This window comes from Lissotriton helveticus, chromosome 3_1 (genome assembly GCF_964261635.1).
Source record: "Lissotriton helveticus chromosome 3_1, aLisHel1.1, whole genome shotgun sequence".
Taxonomy (NCBI): domain Eukaryota; kingdom Metazoa; phylum Chordata; class Amphibia; order Caudata; family Salamandridae; genus Lissotriton; species Lissotriton helveticus.
In genome coordinates, this window is record NC_136061.1 from 30913213 (window position 1) to 30933681 (window position 20469).

The 20469-nt window shown below is 49.3% G+C and overlaps 1 protein-coding gene across 5 annotated transcripts in view; it reads left to right on the forward strand.

Moving 5' to 3' along the window:
* ADCY10 (adenylate cyclase 10) overlaps nucleotides 1-20469 on the forward strand; it is a 4100562-nt gene that overhangs the window by 3704214 nt on the left and 375879 nt on the right. For all 5 annotated transcript variants that reach the window (XM_078679137.1, XM_078679136.1, XM_078679138.1 and 2 more), the window contains one exon: nucleotides 11635-11816. In XM_078679137.1, the coding sequence (XP_078535263.1) occupies nucleotides 11635-11816 (182 nt within the window). The remainder of the gene's footprint in view (nucleotides 1-11634; nucleotides 11817-20469) is intronic.

Sequence of the window (20469 nt, forward strand, 5' to 3'; positions counted from 1 at the left end):
AAGCTTCCCTGAGGCCGACCAGTGCTCTCAGCAAACTTGAGACCTGCAGCCCTCGTGGGGGACCGTGCAACCCGTACCCCTGGACACCGTGAACATTTGTAGCAGCATATGCTTTTTGGTGATCCCTGAGGCTGTGCATTGGACTACTTGTAGTCCCGACCCCAAGCAGTGATTCCACCAAAGATTGCTGGCCTACAATCCACGAGTATATCAGTGGCTGGTATTGTGTGATTCCTCTCAAAGTCCCTTCGCAATCCCTGGTCCATCGACCTGTTGGTCCCTTAGAAGGGAACTTTAACTTTCAAAGGGCTTACCTGGTTGCTCCAGAAGTGCTCTGACTCTTCATTGCTTGGGGAGTCCCCAGGACCTTGCTGGTCCTCACCGAAGTATATTTTCTCTGACCGCGTGGGTTGCAGTTGCAAGGGCTTGTTGGTCTCCAATCCAGACACTGACCCCCCCAGCACTCGACATTCTTCGTGGGACAGTTTGCCTGCGAACTTTGATCATCGTCGACATATTCTGGTCCCCCTGGCTGCAGAGTCAAGCTTCACCTCTTCACCTCTTCGCACCTGAAATACCCGACATCGGTGGGCATTCGTCTACCGAGGCCCTGGTCACTGGCAAGAAACCAGACTCTGTCCCCTCTGCTTTCAGGTTCTTCACAGCTCTGCCTGGCATGCCAAGTAGCACTGTACCCAAGAATCGGTGGTACCTCCATTAAGCTGCTGAAAGACACTTCATCAGTTCAGAATCACAACTAAATTACACAGTCCAGTCTATGCCAATATACCATACGGCCCAAATTCAATTGTCTGACCACAATTTTCAAGACATTCCATTTCCTCTTTTTCCTTTATTTCGACCATTCACATAAGACTTATGGCTATTTTTGTTTCTTTTGGACATTTGTTAAAAATGTGATTCTAATTATGTTAGACATTTTTGTCTCTTTTGGACATTTGGTAAAAATTTGAAATGGTTTATCCTATCTTGATTTTGAGCATGTTATCCATACCCACCCTGTTGGTATAAATTGTGTATCAAATTTGTCATTTGTTATATAATTGTCTGTGGTCTATATATTGTATTTTGTATGCACTTTATTATCTGTCTATTTATGAGTAGCAATGTTATATACAATATAAATAATATCAAAAATATATATATATATATCAGATCATTTTCAATAAAAGAATATATTTTTGAATAATAATAAGGTTTCTGTTCACATATTGTTATTGTATAGTATAGGTCCACCTTTCTATTCGTTTCCTAAATGTCTATTTGCAAACATTGTTTTTCGCCCTGATTTAGGAAACTCATTCAGATCTACCCCCGTTTTCCACATATATTCTTCACAGCTCCGATCCAGGCTTGGATCAAAACGGACAATTTTCCTCTTCACCGCAGCAGTACTTTGCAGCATCTCGCCATAGAAAACTACTAAGATTCCCGACACCATTTCACACCTATGCACCCGGCTTCCCTGAGTTAGGTAACACAAGTACTCCAGGGCTCACATGAGTACTGGCCTTAGAACTTTCTAAGTTTGAAAGGGTTTGCTCAAACTCCTCTCCTAAGTGTCCCTAATCTCTAAAATTCAAACCGCGACTTTCCCATAGGATTGTACGGAGCTTGCAGCTGTGTTCTCACACTGCACGCATCCCCCGTGGGTCACCTGTGTCACTACCTTGGGTGGTTCATCGGGGTCCCAGCGATTCTACGTGCTCTCGGTCCTGAGTCTAGTCAAGTCGTGGTTGTTATACCACTTTCTTAGTATGGTTTGGTCTCTCCCTGGGCCCACTGTGTATTGTGCTATTTACTGTCGTTCTAGTATAATATTGTGTGTCTTTTTTTTTTTGTCCTCATTTGCCGTAACCCCACTTAACAAGAAAAAATAAAAAAGAGAAAATGACCTCCATCTTTCATTTCATGTCTCGGTATACTCGTTGTTAACTGCCCTCAACCGGAGACACTCGATTACTCAACGGAGGCTCGTGGGAAGAAGGTTTATACTCCATCTAGGTTTTCACAAAACCTGCCGGACCATATGCCTGGGGGACCCTTTTGGAAGTCCGAGGAGCATTAAAGGCATAATCATAGTACCCGGAAAAAAAAAAAACAGACTCCTACCTCCTCCAAGTTTTCAACAACTCCCAAAATGCCAAATTCTTCTTATAACAGGTTCTGGCCATATCAACCTTAGAGACCTCGTACAGCGACGTCAGCCATTCTGAGTGAGTTGGTGCTGTTGATTCTACCCAATACTTGCATATTTGCCTCCTAGCCAGTAGTATTGCGTAGAAGAACAACGACTTTGCAGGGCCCACAATATTGTCAACCAGGCCGAAAATTATTAATTTTAAGCTCATGGTCAAAGGGACTTTCAAAATAGATCCCGTAGATGTTTTAACTTTGTCCCAAAACTCGGATAGAAAGGGGCAGTCTTTAAACATATGAACATCAGGTGCCTCTGGGAAGCCACATTTATTACACAATTTGCCAGGCTGAAATTTCGAGAGTTTGTACGGAGAAAGATAGGCTCTATGGACTGTAAAGATGTGGTTGCGCCTGAGCCAAGCAGGTTTAACTATTCTATAGAGAGTGTTAAATGAATCCATCCACAACAGATCACACTGGATATTCAACTGCTCTCCCCATAATTCATCTGCTAGTTTAAATTCGCCATCTGCTTCCTCTGTTATAGCCCAATACCATAATGAAACTTCACTTCTCCCTCCCGGCTTGACTACAAGGTGGTCTTCTAGATTACTATCTATCCCAAGGGGGACTTTGCTTTTTATCTGTGACCGAAGCCAGCTGTTCAATTGAAAATATTTAAACATAGATAAGCCCTGTCCCACTCTCTCCCGAAGCTCTTCCCAAGAAAGTAGTACTGTCCCCTTCAGCAAGTCTCCCCACGTCAGAAGCCCAGGATCTCTAAGGGGCTTAATCAGAGTATCTTGAAGACATGCAGGAGTGCCCGGGGAATCCCATAATGGTGCCTATTTTAATCGCTGACCAAATTCTGGTTGTTGACTGAAGAGTCTTGAGTTTAATCTTTTAAAAAACATTTTGGTCTCCAAATTTGAACAGAAAACCTGTTTCTGGCAAGTCAGACCCCTTTAGCATCTTACCCACCGTGGTGCTAGTTGGCATTTTTAGCAACATTTGTGCGTGAGACAGCTGAAATGCCCAAGCGTAGTATTGCAGGTCGGGCAATGCTAAACCACCTTTTTCCCTTTTCCGCCTACATTTTTTCCATGCTAACCTAGTGGCTTTGTGCTTCCAGATGAACGAGTTTAGTTCACTTTGACATGTTGCTAATTGATTTGTGTCACAAACCAGTGGGATTGAGTTAAAAAGAAATTTAATCTTGAGGAGGATGGACATTTTAACTAAGTTAGTTCTCCCCAAGATTGTTAAGGGAAGATGCACCCACGAGTTCAGCTGCTTTTTGCATTCTTTAAAGATGCGATCAAGGTTAACTTCTGGGATCTTTTCAACCTTCTGAGTTATTCTAATACCCAGGTAGCTCATGGTGGTAGCAATATTGTGATATGAATGCTGCATATTCCAGACCATAGTCTCAGTCTTATTTGCAACAATTTCATACCCCGATATTGCCCCAAACTCCTCCACACGTGCAATGATAGTGGGAAAAGCTGTATCAAGGTCGGCTGTATAAATATCATCCGCATACAGGGCCACCTGCCTCTCCCACTCTCCAAATTTAAACGGGACGATGTTATTATCCTCTCTGAGTGCCTGAGCAAATGGCTCTATGTAGAGATTAAACAGGAGGGGAGAGAGGGGCAGCCCTGTCGTGCGCCCCTAGTGATCGTAACAGGGTCAGTCAGAACTCCATTAACAAGTAGTCTGGCCCTAGGAGTTTTATACAGTAAATCTATGACCCGACAAAAGCCTCTTCCTATGTCAAACTTATTCATCACCTCCGATAGATATGGCCAATAGACCCTATTGAAGGCTTTAGTTGCATCTAATGTTAAGGCTGCCAGTGGGGGGGTAAAGGTAGATGCAATGTCAATGGCATCAATTAGATCGTAGGTAAGGTCTGCCAATTGACGTCCCTGAATAAAGCCCTTTTGATCCTCGTGAATGATGTTGCCAACTACTCCCCCCAATCTTTTAGATAGTAAAGAGGCGAAGATTTTATAGTCGCAGTTAAGGAGTGAAATTGGGCGATATGAGCCACAGTCAGAAGAAGATTTCCCAGGTTTTAATATTAAGACGACTGTGGCTTCACTCCAAGACCCCGGGGGAACTTCTCCCCTCACAAGTATACTATTAAAAAGCTTCATCAAGACTGAGGTTATAGAATCTATAAGAGCCCGATACAGCTCTCCTGGAAGGCCATCTGGCCCGGAAGCCTTTCCAGATTTAGAATAGTTGATCGCATCTCTAACATCCTTTTCAGTAATTTCCTTATCTAAACCAGCCTGTTGATCATTAGTGAGGCTTGGTAGGGAGATCCTTTCAAGCCATCTTTTCCTTTTCACAGGATCATCAATGGTGTCATTTGTATAGATTGCCTGAAAAAATTCTTGAAAAGCCACGCCTATGTCTAAGTTAGATTCCCGCATCTGGGGCTCCCCCTCCACCCTAATCTGTTTTATATGATTTCGGACCTGGTCTGATTTAGTTTTCCATGCGAGTAGCTTTCCAGCACTTTCACCGAACTCGAAGTGGGAGATTTTGCTTACTTCCCACCTGCGGGCAATTCTCTCCTGGAGAATGCTCTCTAGTTGTTTTTTGAGTAAATCATGCTCTTATAGGTCTGACTCCGAACATGTTCCTGCTTGTGTACTCAATTTTATTTGTATTTTAGCCAGATCTTCTTCCAGCCCCTTGACAACATTTCTGAATTTCTTTTTCCGAAAAGGAAGCTCGATTAGTGATACAGCCTCTCAAAAAGGCTTTCAAGGTGTCCCAGACCACTGAGATATTAGCTGCATCTAGATTTGTGTCAAGGAAGTGGGTGGTCTCGTGATTGAGAAAGTTTACCTCAGCCCCTGCTAATAAGATAGTGCGATCAAAAGACCACGACCTAACTTGATGTTTTTGCGTGACAGATAAACTAAAAACTAATGCTGAATGGTCCGACGGATGAGCTGGAAGGTACTCAATATTTTTAACCAGATCTTTTAAAGAGTAGCTAAACAGAGTATAATCAATTCTAGATTTATGATGGTATTTTAAATTGATGAATGAAACCCCGGGTTGGTCTCCTGCCCGCTCCTTCCAAATATCCGATAGACCAAGCTGGTTCAAGATATTAATAAGAGTCTGCCGTGATTTAGAGGGGACTGCCGCTCGAGACTTAGGGGATTTATCTAACCTTGGGTCTAGGACGATATTGAAATCCCCATCCAAATAATAGGATCAGGGAAATCAAAGATATGGTTACATATGATATCTAGATACAAGGGGTCGTCCTGATTGGGCCCATAGTAAGCTACCAAGGTAATAGGCATGTCCCCTAACAGAGTTTTCATTATAAGCCACCTACCGCTTGAGTCCTCCCTGCATTCCACTACTTGTGCCTTGGCTTGTTTGTTAAATAGAATTATCACCCCTCTAATATTAGCTGTCTGGTCGGTATTTACAAAGGAGTCCACCCACTTCTGTTTTTTTAATATGTCAACAGTCTCTGGCTTTAATAGGTGTGACTCCTGGATGGCAATGACCTGCGCTGGCGAATCTCTTAGATATTGTAGGATTTTATCTAGCCTGTTCCTGGTGTGCAGGCCATTGACATTCCAGGATAGAAAATGTATCAATGCCATAAAAGATTGTTCATCACCTCCTTGAAAGCCTGCTCACCAACCCGCCCCAATTTAGATTTAAGAGCAGGAATTTATATTCAGTGCACAAATGAGCGCCCCACAGGAGGCTCTAATTTATAACATTTGGAAAGATGGCACTCATATAATAGTAGTGGGGAAAATGTGCTTTTATTACACTGGTGCCCCCCCCCCCTCCCATTGGGAAACCCAACCCTTGATCCTATGGCCTGGTGAATGGACACTTTGCATATAATATTGTGTGTCTTGTTCTCTAATCTCATAAAGAGGTTAGTAGAGAGTGTTTAGTAAAAAAATACATATAGTTTATATATATATACCTTGTGTGGTTCTCCTTTCATTTGGTCATTCAAGAGGTTATAATTTGGTAAACCAAGCTGCTTTACATTCCTCCGAGACTTAGTCTGAAGGCTGCTTTCCATAGCTACCACTAGGATAGCTTTCAATAAAGGTTGTCTTTAACCAAATCATCAATAAGGGTTGTTTGGACTGGTGCAAGGTGCCCGCTATAACTAGTGGACAGCATATACCAGGCCAACTTCCCACAGGCATGGCCTTAGTGTGACAAATGGCATGGCCAGAGTGTGACAGGTGGCATGGCCAGAGTCTGACAGGTGGCATGGCCAGAGTCTGACAGGTGGCATGGCCAGAGGGTGACAGGTGGCATGGCGGGAGCGTGACTAGTGGCATGGCTGAGTGTGACAAGTGGCATGTGTATGAGAGTAGGATCTGCTTACTATGGTTACCCACACTTTTTGCTGGTGTTTCACTGTTTCTCGACTTTAGTCTGGCTGAGGCCCTGCTAACCAGGACCCCAGCCTAGCTGCTTCCTCTCTAAAAAGGATTGCATGTACTTTAGGTACGCTCCAGGTTGGTTACTGGGTTACCCTTGTGAGTTTCTAGTAAATGGTACATTAGGTACTAAGGGCATAGGTACCCCAGAGGCCTACCAGGGGCTGAAGCATGTATTATGCCACCCCTGGGAAGCCTTCCAAAATGGCACCACAGGTCTGCTACTGCAGCCTGGGTAAGGTGGTACATGCACCCCTTACTGAGATATAGGTTACCTATATCTATCTTTAATCACTGACACATATAAACCTATCAGTCACTCCTATGGCAGGCCTTATCAATCCTGAAGGCAGAGTGCTTGGTTTTGTGTGAGTGGGTGCCCATGCATGAGCAGGGCCCCTCTGCAACTTTTGGAATCTATTCTCTGAGGCTGTTCTGTGATGCAGCCAGACCATATACTCTTAAGTGCATTATAACCTCGCTGTAAATGCTAACTTTGGTATGGCTGCATGGAAACATGTTGTGTTTGGTGTCAAACACTTTGTAATCCTACCCCCACCCTTCCAGTCCTGGCAGCGGGGGTAGAATTCCACCCTTCAAGAGGGAGAGACATGTGCACACTGATCTAACCGGTAATAGTTTAAAAGAGCCCTAGCATGACAAAATGGATGCTGCAGCCACAGACAAGGGTCTGACCTCCTGCTGCTGGACGAAACTCTGACAGGGAAGCCCTGGATAATAGGTTTCCTGTAACAGGGAGGTGTAACCACCTCCCAGACTGGCTTTAGTGTATTGGGGCTGGGTGGATGCATTCAGAGAATGTTTTTCAGACATTGCTGGGGGTACACCAGTTCAAACTGGTTGCAGGGGCACTCAGCCCCTGCTCTGGTGCGAAACTGGACAAAGGGAAAGGGGTATAACCACCTCTCTCCCCAGACCCTCCCATAGTTGGGTCTCCAGAGTATGTCCAACCCCCTATCTTAGTATAAGTATGGGATCCCAGGACTTCAGATTACACCTGGACGAAACTCTGCAACATATATCCTGGAACTTCAACATTCTATTTTGACTAGAAGATGGAAGAATCTCCCTTGGGGCCAAGGAGTGATTCCCCTGTTCAAACAGGCACCAAGAAGCATCTTGCTGGTCTGCATTTCCGAGGCTCCCGCCGGACCCCGAGGTATCTGCGACTCAGGACACGGACTTCCGGACTTCTCAGAAGCCAACACCAGATCCCAGCAAAGCTGAGACCCACAGCCCTCACGAATGACGTGGAACCGGAACCCTTGGACACAGTGCACATTTGCAAGTGCATTGACTTCCGGAGCTTTTCCGAAGTTGTGCGCTGGGCTACTTGTAGTCCAAGCCCCAAGCACCATCTGCACCGAAGATTGTGGGTCTATACTCCACGAGTGTTCCGTGACCCCGCTTCTAGCATTTCTGCTCAAGGCCCCTTCACGATCCCCGGTCCGTCGACTAGTGGGTCCCCCCAAAGGTAACTCTTTTTTCCTTTGGGCTTTCCTGGTAGCGCCAGACGAGCCCTGACTCCCTACCAAGAGGTGAGTCCTCCAGACCTTGCTGGTCTGCACCAAAGCCAATCTTTGCTTTCTGCGTGGGTTGCTGTTGCTAAGGCTTGTTGGGTCCCATTCGGAATCCGACACCACAGCACTCGACATCCTTCGTGGGACAGCTCGAATCCAGCACCTAGTTGTCATCGACGCCTCCTGGTTCTCGTGGGTGAAGAGTCAAGTTTCACCTTCTTCACCTAAAATCACCCAACAGTGGTGGGCATATTCTCATCGCCTTCCTGGTCACTGGCTAGTGACCAAGACTCTGTCCCCTCTGCTTTCAGGTTCTTGACATCTCCGATCCAGGCTTGGATCCCTCCGGACACTTTCCACTTGGACGCCAGCATCACTTCGCAGCAGCTCTCCATTGAAATCGACGACGAAACCTGACGAGAAAAGACACCTATGCACCCGGCTTCCCAGGGTGAGGTAACTCGAGTACTCCGGTGCTCCCGTGGGTGTTGGCTCTAGAACCTCCTAGTTCTAAAGAAGTTTGCTCCAAGTCCTCTTCTAACTGTCCTCTTTCTTTAAAATTCCAACCGCGACTTTCCACGTAGAAGTTAACGGTGATTCGCGGCTGTGTTTAGACACTGCACACGTCCTCCGTGGGTCACCTTGGGTGGTTCCTGGTGGCACCAGTGGTTCTAAAGGCTCTAAGCCTTGTATGTATGTCAGTCGTGGTTCTTATACCACTTATTTAATATATGGTTTGGTGCGCCCCTAGGGCTCAACGTATATTGTGCTTATTTACTGTGTGCTAAATAAGTTTACTATATGTACTTTTGCCTCTAGCCTCATAAAGAGACTAGAGGGATGTGTTTAGAATAAATACATATATTTTATATACGTACCAGGTGTGGTTCTCCTTTCATTTGGTCATTCATGAGATTATAGACTGGTAAAACAAGCTGCTTTACATTCCTTCAAGACTTAGCCTGAAGGCTGCTCTCCACAGCTACCACTAGGATAGCTTTATATATAGGTTGTCTTTAAACCTACCATCAATAAGGGTCGTTTGGACTGGTGCAAGGTGCCCACTAGAATAGTGGACAGCATATGCCAGGCCAACTTCTCACAGCATGGTCAGGGTGTGATAGGTTGTATGCCCAGAGCCTGATATTTGGCATGGTCAGAGTCTGACAGGTGGCATGACTTGAGTGTTACAGGTTGCATGGCCAGAGTTTGACAGGTGGTGTGGCCAGAGTCTTTTAGGTGGCATGGTCGGAGCGTGACTAGTGGCACGGCTTGAGTGCAGGTGGCATGGCCATAGTGTGACAGTAAGCATGGTCAGAGTGTGACAAGTGGCATGGTCGGAGCATGACAAGTGGCATGGCCTGAGTGTGACTGGTGGTATATCCAGAGGGTGACCGGTGGCATGACCTGAACATGACAAGTGGCATGATCAGAGTGTGACAGGTGGAATACAAAGAGTCTGATATTTGGCTTGGTCAGAGTCTGACAGGTGGCATGGCTAGAGTGGTACAGGTGGCATGGTCAGAGTGTGACAGGTGGCATGACTAGACAGGTTGCATGGCCAGAATCTGACAGGTGGCATGGCCAGAAGTCTTTTAGGTGGCATGGCCGGAGGGTGACTAGTTGCATGGCCTGAGTGTGACAAGTGGCATGGTCAGAGTGTGACAGGTGGCATGGCCAGAGTATGACAGCTGGCAGGGTTAGAGTGTGACAAGTGGCATGGTCAGAATGTGACAGGTGGTATGTCCACAGGGTGACAGGTGGCATGGCCTGAGCATGAAAAGTGGCATGGTCTGAGTGTGATAGGTGACATGGTCAAAGTGTGACAGGTGGTATGGCCAGAGTCTGATATTTGGCATGGTCAGAGTCTGACAGGTATCATGGGCAGAGTGTGATAGGTCGTTTGGGTCATAGTGTGACATGTGGCATGACTAGAGTGTGACAGGTTGCATGGCCAGAATCTGACAGGTGGCATTACATGAGTCGTTTAGGTAGCATGGCTGGAGCGTGACTAGTGGGATGGCCTGAGTGTGAAAAGTGGCATGGTCAGAGTGTGAATGAATGAATGAATGAATGAATGAAAGTGGATTTATAACAGCGCGATTGCTGCCCTGAGGCGTCCAAGCGCTAAAAAAGGAAACCAAATGGAGGGTAAAAAGAGGATGAGAGCCTGAAAAAGGAGGAAAAACTGAGTTAAATTAAACGGAGTTGAATAGGTGTGTTTTTAATTGTTTTCGGAAGGAACCGAGATCAGGATTGGATCTCAAATGAGACGGGAGGGAGTTCCAGATCTTGGCGGCGTTGAAGGCAAACGTCCTTCTGCCAGATCTAGACCTTTTGACTCTGGGGACTGTTGCCATGAAGGCCTGACTAGAGCGCAGATTTCTGCCTGGATGATACTGACTTACTAGATCACGGATGATTAGGGGACCCGAATCCCAGAAAGCCTGGTGAGTAATACACATTGCTTTGAAAGTGACTCTCTTACGCACTGGGAGCCAGTGAAGATTAGTCAGAGCCGCCTTTACTGATAATCTATGAGGAATCTGCAGCAGAGTACGCGCGGCACAATTTTGTACCAGCTGTAATCTCTTTAAGGTGTACTCTGGTGCACCCAGATATAGGACGTTGTTGGAGTCCAGCCGTGATTGTATCAGGCCCTGTATGGCTATCTGCTTTGCCTCCATTGGGAGCAAAGGAAGAACTTTTTTCAGTGTCCTGAGTATTCCAAAGCAGGTGGCTGAGAGCTTTGTGGCCTGGGTGTGGAGTGAGAGGCTCCTGTCCAGCCATACCCCTAGGCTTTTGATGTTATCCTTCGGGGCCGGAGGGGGACCCAGACAGGGGGGCCACAATGAGTTGAAGGTGGCATGGCCAGAATGTAGTACCCATTTCACGTTAATGTTCTGCCATTATCTCTAATCCTGCTTAGCCAGTGTGAAACCTACATCAACAAGTCTTCTTAATCTACATCCTACCTGTGTGGATCTTCATTACTACACAGAGTCTGACAGGGTGCATGGTCAGAATGTGACAGGTGGCATGGCCAGACTCTGACAGGTGGCATGGTCAGAGTGTGACAGGTGGTGTGTCCAGATTCTGACAGGTGGCATGGCCAGAGTGTGACAGCTGGCATTGTCAGAGTAGGACAAGTGGCATGGTCATAGTGCTACAGCTGGCATGACCAGAGTGTGACAATTGGCATTGTCAAAGTGTGACAGTTTGTATGATCAGAGTGTGACAGGTGGCATTGTCAAAGTGTGACAGTGCATGGCCAGAGTCTATTAGGTGTCATGGTTGCAGTCTGAAGGGTGGCATGGTCAGAGTCTGAAAAGTAGCATGGGCATCTGCCTCTTATTCATCATCTTGTCATATCAGTTCATTGATGTTCGGTAGCATTCAGAAGAGAGAAGCCATTGCATGTGTTTCCTCATCCATAGCCATTTCTATTCACTGCTTCCCTCTGGCCTTCCTTGCAGGTGTTATTTAACATGGGTAACATCACTGAAGCCAAGGAATTGCTGAAGAAGGCCCTTCAGTTGTTGAATCGCAGCTACCCTGTGAACCCTGTGTCGGTCCTCTTCAAAGTTGCGATTGAGAGGGCGATGATGCCCGTGTATCAGCGGCGCCGCCTGCGGGCACAGCATGAGGATCTCTTTGAGTGAGTACCGGACACTTAGAGTGAATCTTTACTAGTTCTTTGAGAACACTGGAGCGGTGCACTCCCAAGTAAGTAATATGTCAAAAAAGGAGCTCAATCAGTATCTTCGTTGAAAACATATGTCTTTATTTCAAACAATTTTGTTTTTACTCACGGAAAAGGGGAGAGGGTCAGTAACTCTCCACTACCCCGAACCCTCTAATATAATATGTTAACACTAAGACGGGTAGAGAGAAGAACTGCAGACAGTGTTTCTACTCCCACCTCCTGTACTCTGTGACTCTAGACAATTCTTCCACTCCTACCTCTTGTGCTCGTTTACTGCAGAGTATGTTTCCACTACTATCTCCTGTCCTTGGCAACTGCAGACAATTTTTCACTCTTACCTCCTGTCCTCATGAAGGCAGAAACTGTTTGCATTGCTACCTCCTTCCTCAGCTACTGCAGACAATGGTTCCACTCCCACCTCCTATCCTCAGTGACTGCATACAATGTTTCCACTCCTCACTCCTTCCTCAGGGACTGCAGACAATGTGTCTACTCCTACATTGTTCCTCAGTGACTTCAGACAGGGTTTCCACTCCTACCTCCTGTCTTCAGTGACTGCAGACAATGTTTCCACTCCTACCTCGTTCCTCAGTCATTGTGCATAATGTTTCCACTCATACCTCCTTCATCAGGGACTGCAGACAATGTTTCCACTCCTACCTCAGTCCTCAGTGACAGCAGACAATATTTCCGCTCCTACCTCCTGTCCTCACTGATTACAGACAATGTTTCCAGTCCTACCTCCTTCCTCAGTGACTGCAGACAACGTTTCCACACGTATCTCGTTCCTCACTGACTGCAGACACTGTTTCTATTCCTAACTCCTGTCCTCAGTTATTGCAGACAATGTTTCCACTCCTACCTCCTATCCTCAGTGATTGCAGACAAGGTTTCCACTCCTACCTTCTTCCTCAGTGACTGCAGTGTTCCACTCCTACCTCCTGTCTCCTGTGATTTCAGACAATATTTTCACTCACTCCTCAGTGACTGCAGACAATGTTTTCAATCCTACCTTGTTCCTCAGTGACTGTAGTGTTTCCACTCCAACCTCTTGTCCTCAGTGATTGCAGACAATGTTTTTCCGCCTACCTCCTTCCTCAGTGAGTGCAGACAAAGTTTCCACTCCTACCTTGTTCTACAGTTACTACAGAACGTTTTTCCACTCATACCTCCTTCATCAGTGACTGCAGACAATATCTGAAAGAGACACGTTAGTGATAGATTCCTTACCTTAGAATATCCCCAGGCGTCAGACTGGATCCGGGAATTTTTGCGTAGCAGTACCCTTGCGCGTCGGTAGGCGTTGTCTGCGGCTCCGCGTCCGTCGTCAGCGTCGTGGGCGCCGTGATGACGTTGTCGGAGTACTTAGACGCCGCCTCCGTTTGCTGACGTCAGTTCTTCTTTTTTCCGCGCCAGCAGCGCAGATCCGGAAAAAGTGGTACCTTAGTCTTTTTTGACTAAACTTTTTTGAAGGAGGCAGTGGCAGTGTCCCCGACCCGTTTTGTGTTCAGACCTTGGCAGTAAGAGAAAGAAAGCGCTCGTTTTTAAAACTTACTTATTGTATGCTGTTATTTTAGGAAACTTGATTTGCGCCTGTGATTATTGTGACTTTTTTAAATACACTTTCCCCCTGCACCACACGCCTTACTGACAGTTGCTGGAGCCGCCTCCCTGCATCTCCTCGTAGGGGCACTTCCGGTTGCCCTGCAGGAAGAGCGGTTAGCGCTCTAGTGTTGTACTTCCTGGAGGCTACTTAGCCCTCGCAGCTCTTCGGGCGCGCAGCGATCGCGCGCAGCCCGCCGAAGACCCGCCAAAGAGATGCCCGTCTGCGCCCGTCCGCGCTAAGGCAGCGCCAGGCGCCAGTCATCTTGGTCTTTCCCTCTGCTGGTGTAGCGGTAAGATGTGCTATTCCAAAATTGAGCTCTTGGGTCTTCAGCACCCTCCTTGTTCCTGTGCTAGACGCAACCCGGCCCATATACGACATCCCCTATTAAATCCCTCTCAATTATGCTCCACTATAAAAACTAAACCCAAACTTCCCAAGATCCACACTTTCAGGATAGGTCATCTTAATGTTAGATCTATGCATAAGCATCATTCCGAAATTTCTGACCTTCTTACTGACCACTCTCTCGATGCCCTGTTCATGACTGAGACGTGGCTTCTCGATGAAAAGGACTCGGTCTGCAACTTAGCGACCCCCACGGGATATACCATTCACACGGTGAATAGGAGCACGAGAGGGGGGGGTTGGCGCTTATAATCAGATCCCATCTTGATTGCCAGCTTAGCAAAGTGGACATTAAAGGCAGTGAAAGCGCACGGTTCTCGATCAAAGTTAACCCACAGTTCTGCGCAACGGGTCTCTTGATCTATAGACCCCTTGGCGCTGATACTCCTTTTATTAATTCACTTTTACAGTTTTTGGACACTAACATTCTTAAAACAGCTAATTTTACGATCATAGGTGATCTCAATCTTCATCTTGACAGGGAATCCGAGCCCAAGATTACCACTTTTCTTGCTGATCTTGCGGCCTTTCAACTTATCAATTTGTGACTGGCCCCACCCATAGAGCAGGACACCTTCTTGACCCCATATTTTCTAACATCACTAGCTGTTCCGTAGGATTGCCAATCCCTATGACCTGGACTGATCACCATCTAGTTACTCTGTCCATTTCTTGTAACCTGAGACCTGTAGCGGTGCCTACCCCATTAGTCCAGAAACGGCCATGGAGAAAACTTCGTCTTGAAGATCTACACAATCTCCTGGTATTAAATCCCCCACCCCCTAGTGAAGATCTGGACGTAGGTTATGATCAGTTCTGCCTTCGGATCACCCAGGTACTGGATACCTTGATCCCGGCTAGATGTACCAAGGTCCGCACCCATACAACCAGCCCTTGGTATAATATCGAATTAGCAACTCTGAAAAAGGAATGCAAAAAGGCAGAGAGGTGCTGGAGAAAAAACTACGATGTTAACCTCAAACAGGATTATGTCCTGCTCCAAAAAACTTACCATCGTAAGGTTTGCAGAACTAGGGCGGCATTTTATGCCAATGAAATCAGTAACAGCTCCAACACCTCGAAAGCTGTATTTAAAATCCTGAAAGACCTTACTGCAAAAAAAAACGTTAACACCACTATCATTCTCCTGACCTTTGTAATAATATGGCTAATTTCTTCACTAATAAAATCAAGAAAATTTATGACACCTTTCCTAAATATCCGCAGACATTGGCTAGCTTTGACCCTACCAGGCCCTCTCTCTCCTCTTTACCTACGCTCGAGCGAGAGAGTTTCCTCAAAATCTGCAAAAAGATTAAATCTGGCTCCCCGGCCGATCCCCTAAAACCGGATACCTTTTGTGAAGCCCACGAATTTATCATCGAACACATCCGTGACATCATCAATATGTCCCTTTCGACCACTAAAGTTCCCTCCAAATGGAAGCAGGCTTGGGTTTCCCCCATTCTAAAAAAACCCACTTTAGATCCCTTGCTTCCTGAGAACTTCAGACCCATCTCCTTGCTTCCCTGGCCTGCCAAAATCATCGAGGCACATGTCAACAACATTTTATCCGACTTCCTCCTCACCAATAACATCTTGGATGACTCCCAACACGGGTTTAGAGCGGGTCATAGCACCGAGACCGCCTTGCTCAGTGTTTCAGAGGATCTCCGTACCATTCTCGACACCGGCGGTACGGCAGCACTGGTCCTGCTGGACCTTAGTGCTTCCTTCGATACGGTGTCGCACGAGGTCCTCTTGACGAGATTGGAGGAAGTCGGTATTACAGGGACTGGGATGGTTTAGAGACTTCCTCGCCAACAGGTCTTTCAGAGTCTCTACCCCCCCCTACATCTCGGAGGAACATAGCATTGGACAGGGAGTGCCGCAAGGCTCTTCCCTGAGCCCCACCCTGTTCAATGTATATGTCCGCCCTTTGGCGGAGGTGGCTAAAAGAAACGGTCTGGCACTTGTATCCTATGCAGATGATACCCAGTTGGTGGTGTCACTTAATGACAGCAGTGGTCTGGAGGCTCATCACTTTAAACAGACACTTACTGACATCACCGACTGGATGACGGCGAATTTCCTTCAATTAAACGCCGGGAAAACGGAGATATTGCTCCTGGGTAAAAACACTTCGACCTGGGGTGACAACTGGTGGCCTGATGTCTTAGGCCCACCCCCTATACCGAAGGAATGCGTCAAAAATTTGGGAGTCTGGGTGGACTGTGCTTTAAAGTTCACTCACCACACTAAAAAAGTAGCTGCCACGTGCTTTGGCATTTTGCGTAACATCAGGCCCATTCTGAAGTTCTTTGACTGCCGCACCCGCCAATTAATTGTCCAGGCGACCATCCTTTCCAGACTGGACTATGCCAGCTCTCTTTTATTGGGGGCAAATCTAGCTGAAATCACTAGATTGCTGAGAGTTCAGAATGCGGCAGCCAGGGCTCTGGTAGGTCTCCCGCGCTATTCTTCGGTATCTGGAGCCTTGAGAAAACTGCACTGGCTCCCGGTGGGCAAAAGGGTCCAGTTTAAGGCATTGTGCCTAGCTTTTAAAATTCTTAAAACCTCCTCTCCCCCAATGCTTTGCCCGCTTTTGTCAGAATACATCCCTAGAAGATCGCTCCGTTCAGAGGGGCAGCATCTTGCAATCATTCCCCGCACCAGACTGGCCAGAGTGGGCGGCCGTTCCTTTAGCTTCCTGGCGGCCAAGTTATGGAATAGCCTGCCTGAAGCTATCCGTGGGATACAGGATCTCTTAGCCTTCAGAAAGGCTGTCAAAACCCATCTTTTTCAATAACTTTTCAATTTTATAACTCATCTCTTCTCTAACTGCTCCATTTCTGCGCCTCTCTTCTTCTGTAAACTGTTTGTTCACAGCGCCGGGACGCCCCTTGGCTGAGGCAGCCGTGCGCTATACAAATCACCATAACATTAACATTAACATCTCTTTTGATGGTTCTTTTTCGAGTCTTCGACTCCGAACGGTGCCGGTAGGGATGCCAGGATTCAAGCACTGTGAGGATTGCGACCGACTGATGTTGGCCCCGCGCCAAGAGAGGTCCCAGTCTGAACGGAGGTCGAAGGACCGGTCCGGGAGCGGAGCCGCCATAGCTCCGGGAGTCGACATCACTCCTCTCGGTCGAAGTCGTCAGGTAAGCACAAGAAGTCGAAGAGACGACATCGCTCTTCTGACTCCACCCGTCGCTCGCGCGATGCGGCCGGGGGTTCAGGTGACACCGCCCACGTGGCTCCGTTGGAGTCGCCGCGTCCGGCCCCATACCCTCCGGTCCCTGGGCCACGTGCGACGCAGGAGGAGATCGAACGGTTCCTCATGGCCATGGGATCCCTCACTCCCCCTGCGGGCTCCGCGCTGCCTTCGGGCCCAGCGGACCCGTCTGGGGGCCCTAGCGGGTCGGGGGCTTCGGCCCCGACGCCGTCGGGTGCTTTGGCGCCGCAGGCCCCCGCTGGATAGGGATCCGGGTCGTCGCCGGTGGACTTAATGACCTCCCCGGCGCCGGTCCCTCAGGTGTCACCCCCGCGCCGTCCCCGATGCCTCCCTCGACCCGGTTCCGGCGCCGGAACATCGCCGCTGGGCGCTGCTTCAGACGCCGTTCGGAGAGTTCACTTTCCATGAACCGGCCCCATCATTTACTAACCCTGAGTACCACGAGATGGGTGATGAGGAGGATTGGGAGGGGTCTGAGGTCCCTCTGACACATGAGTGTCAGTCCCAGGAGGACTGGTCAGGTGAACTTGGGGATGCCAGTGGTCTGGACACTTCGCCGGACACTGGCTTTGTCTCACCTCCTACCGTGGCTACGGAGGAGGGGGCAACCTACAGTGTGGTGTTGATGAGGGCGGCCAAGGCCTTGGGCCTTGAGCTCCCCGTCGCGCCCGTGAGGACTAACCTCCTCACTGAGGTCCTTTAAGCCGCAGTCATGCTCCGCCGAGCCTCTGCTGCCGTTTAACGAGGCCTTAACCGACGTTCTTTTGGGCACTTGGTCCAAGGCCGCTACAGGTTCGCCTGTAGATAGGAACGTGGCCAGACGCCACCACCCGGCCCCGGGCGACCCTTGTTTCCTGTCCACCCATCCCACCCCTGAGAGCCTGGTGATCCAGGCCTCAAATTCCCAGACCGCATTCCCGTCGGCTCCGCCTGACAAGGAATTCAAGAGGTATGAGCAATACGGTAAGAAGGTATTCTCCTCTCTCAGTTTGGGACTGCGGTCTTCCAACACCGCATGCCTCTTGGGCCGTTACACCCACTCCTTGTGGGAAACGGTCGCGGACGTGCTGCCAGAATGCCCGTTGGAGGTACAGGCTAAACTCGGCCAAGCCCTTGTGGAGGGCCGAGATGCGGCACGTTATTCAATTCGGTGTAGACTAGATACCACCGATTCACTGGGCAGAGCGATGGCAACGACGGTGGCGATTCGTCGCCACGCCTGGTTGAGATCCGCCAACTTCTCGGCCGATGTCCAGAATACACTGATGGACATGCCGTTTGATGGCCGTCGCCTTTTGGCAACAAGGCAGACCATGCGCTTGAGCGCTTTAAGGACTCCAGGGCTAGGGCCAAGTCCTTGGGCCTCTCGGCCCCGCGCCAGCAATCGGCTGCCTTTCACTCCTTTCGTGGCCACGGAAGGGGTGTCCCCACATGTGCTGCCAGTCACGCGCCGCAAGGTAATACCCAACGCGGTGGCGGCCGTGGAAACCGCCGTGGCGGCGATCGGGGTCAACGGCGAGGTCAGTCCACACCTTCCCCCGGGGCATCCGCCTCAAAACCCTCCTAGTCCGTGCTTTCAGGCCCATGTGTCGCCAGTGGGGGGCAGGGTTCGCCATCACCTCCTCCACTGGCGCACTGTCACTTCGGACAGGTGGGTGCTACAAATTGTCCGAAGGGGCTACTCCCTCCCCTTCGAGACGACCCCTCCAGCCATGCCACTGTAATACCACCGAGTTTCGGGGGATCATTTGCGACTTCTGCAGGAGAAAGTTACGGCCCTCTTGGCCAAGAGGGCCATCGAGCGCGTTCCTGGGCCAGAAGTAGGGTGTGGTTGTTACTCCCACTACTTTCTGGTACCCAAGAAGGGCAAAGGGGTCCTACACCCTACCTTGGACCTCCGGAACGTCAACGGCTTCCTCCGGAAGGAGAAGTTCAAACTGCTGACACTGGCTCAGGTCCTAGCTGCCCTGGACCCAGAAGACTGGATGGTAGCGTTGGATTTGCAGGACGCTTATTTCCACATCCCCGTCCTGCTGGCCCACCGGCGCTACCTGCGGTTCATGGTTGGCCACAAGCACTTTCAGTTTACCGTGCACCCCTTCGGCCTTACCAGCACCCCACGGGGGTTCACAAAAGTGATGGCGGTGGTCGCAGCTCATCTGCGCAGGTTAGGGGTTTCAGTCTTCCCCTACCTCGACGACTGGTTGTTGAAGGCGGGCTCGCCCCAGACAGTCGTCAGCCACCTCCAGACTACGGCAGACCTCCTGCACCAGCTGGGGTTCTCCCTCAATGTGCCGAAGTCACACCTGTGCCCCTTTCAGAAGCTCCTCTTCATCGGAGCGGTTCTGGACTCATCGCAGTTTTGGGTTTATCCTCCCGAACAGCGGGTCCGGGATATTCAGGCTCTGATTCCACTCTTTCAGCCTTTATCCCGGGTCTCGGTCAGGTTGACGCTGCGGCTTCTGGGGCTGATGGCCTCCTGCATCCTACTGGTGCATCACGCCAGGTGGCTGATGCGGGCTCTGCAGTGGGACCGGAAGTTTCAGTGGGCCCAGCATCAGGGCAATCTGTCCGACCACGTCCTGATCTCGGAGGGCACTGCGAGACAGCTGCAGTGGTGGCTCACGGACCGCGATTGGGTCAGCGGCAGATATCTCTCCCTTCCCCAACCGGAGCACGTGGTTGTGACCGACGCGTCCCTCCAGGGCTGGGGAGGCCACATGGGAGAGGCAGAAATCAGAGGCCTCTGGTCTCCGGCGGAGGCCCGGTTCCATATCAACCTTTTGGAGTTGCGGGCGATTCGTCTAGCACTGAAGGCATTCCTCCCCTCTGTCCGGGGGAGTGTAGTGCAGGTGTTCACGGACAACACCACCGCCATGTGGTGCTGCAACAAACAGGGCGGGGTGGGGTCGTGGACCCTTTGCCAGGAAACTCTGCGCCTCTGGCAGTGGCTGGAACGCCAGGGCGTGACCCTGGTGGCTCAACACCTGGCAGGTTCTCTGAAACGCCAGGGCGGACGAGCTCAGCGGTCGGTGCATGATGGATCACGAATGGCGTCTGAACTCGGACGTGGCGCAAGGCCTCTTTCAGCAGTGGGGAGACCCTTGGTTAGATCTATTCGCCACCGAAGAGAACGCGCAATGTCACGCGATCGGGCCCAAGTCATCCTTGTGGCTCCGGACTGGGCATGAAGGTACAGGTATCCAGAGCTACTCAGTATGTCAGTCGATCCCCCGGTTCGTCTGCCTCTTCGGGAGGACCTTCTGTCACAGCAGCAGCAGGGGACGGTCCTCCACCCGAACCTGTCCAGTCTCCACCCCCATGCTTGGAGATTGAGCGGCGACAGTTGAGGCCAT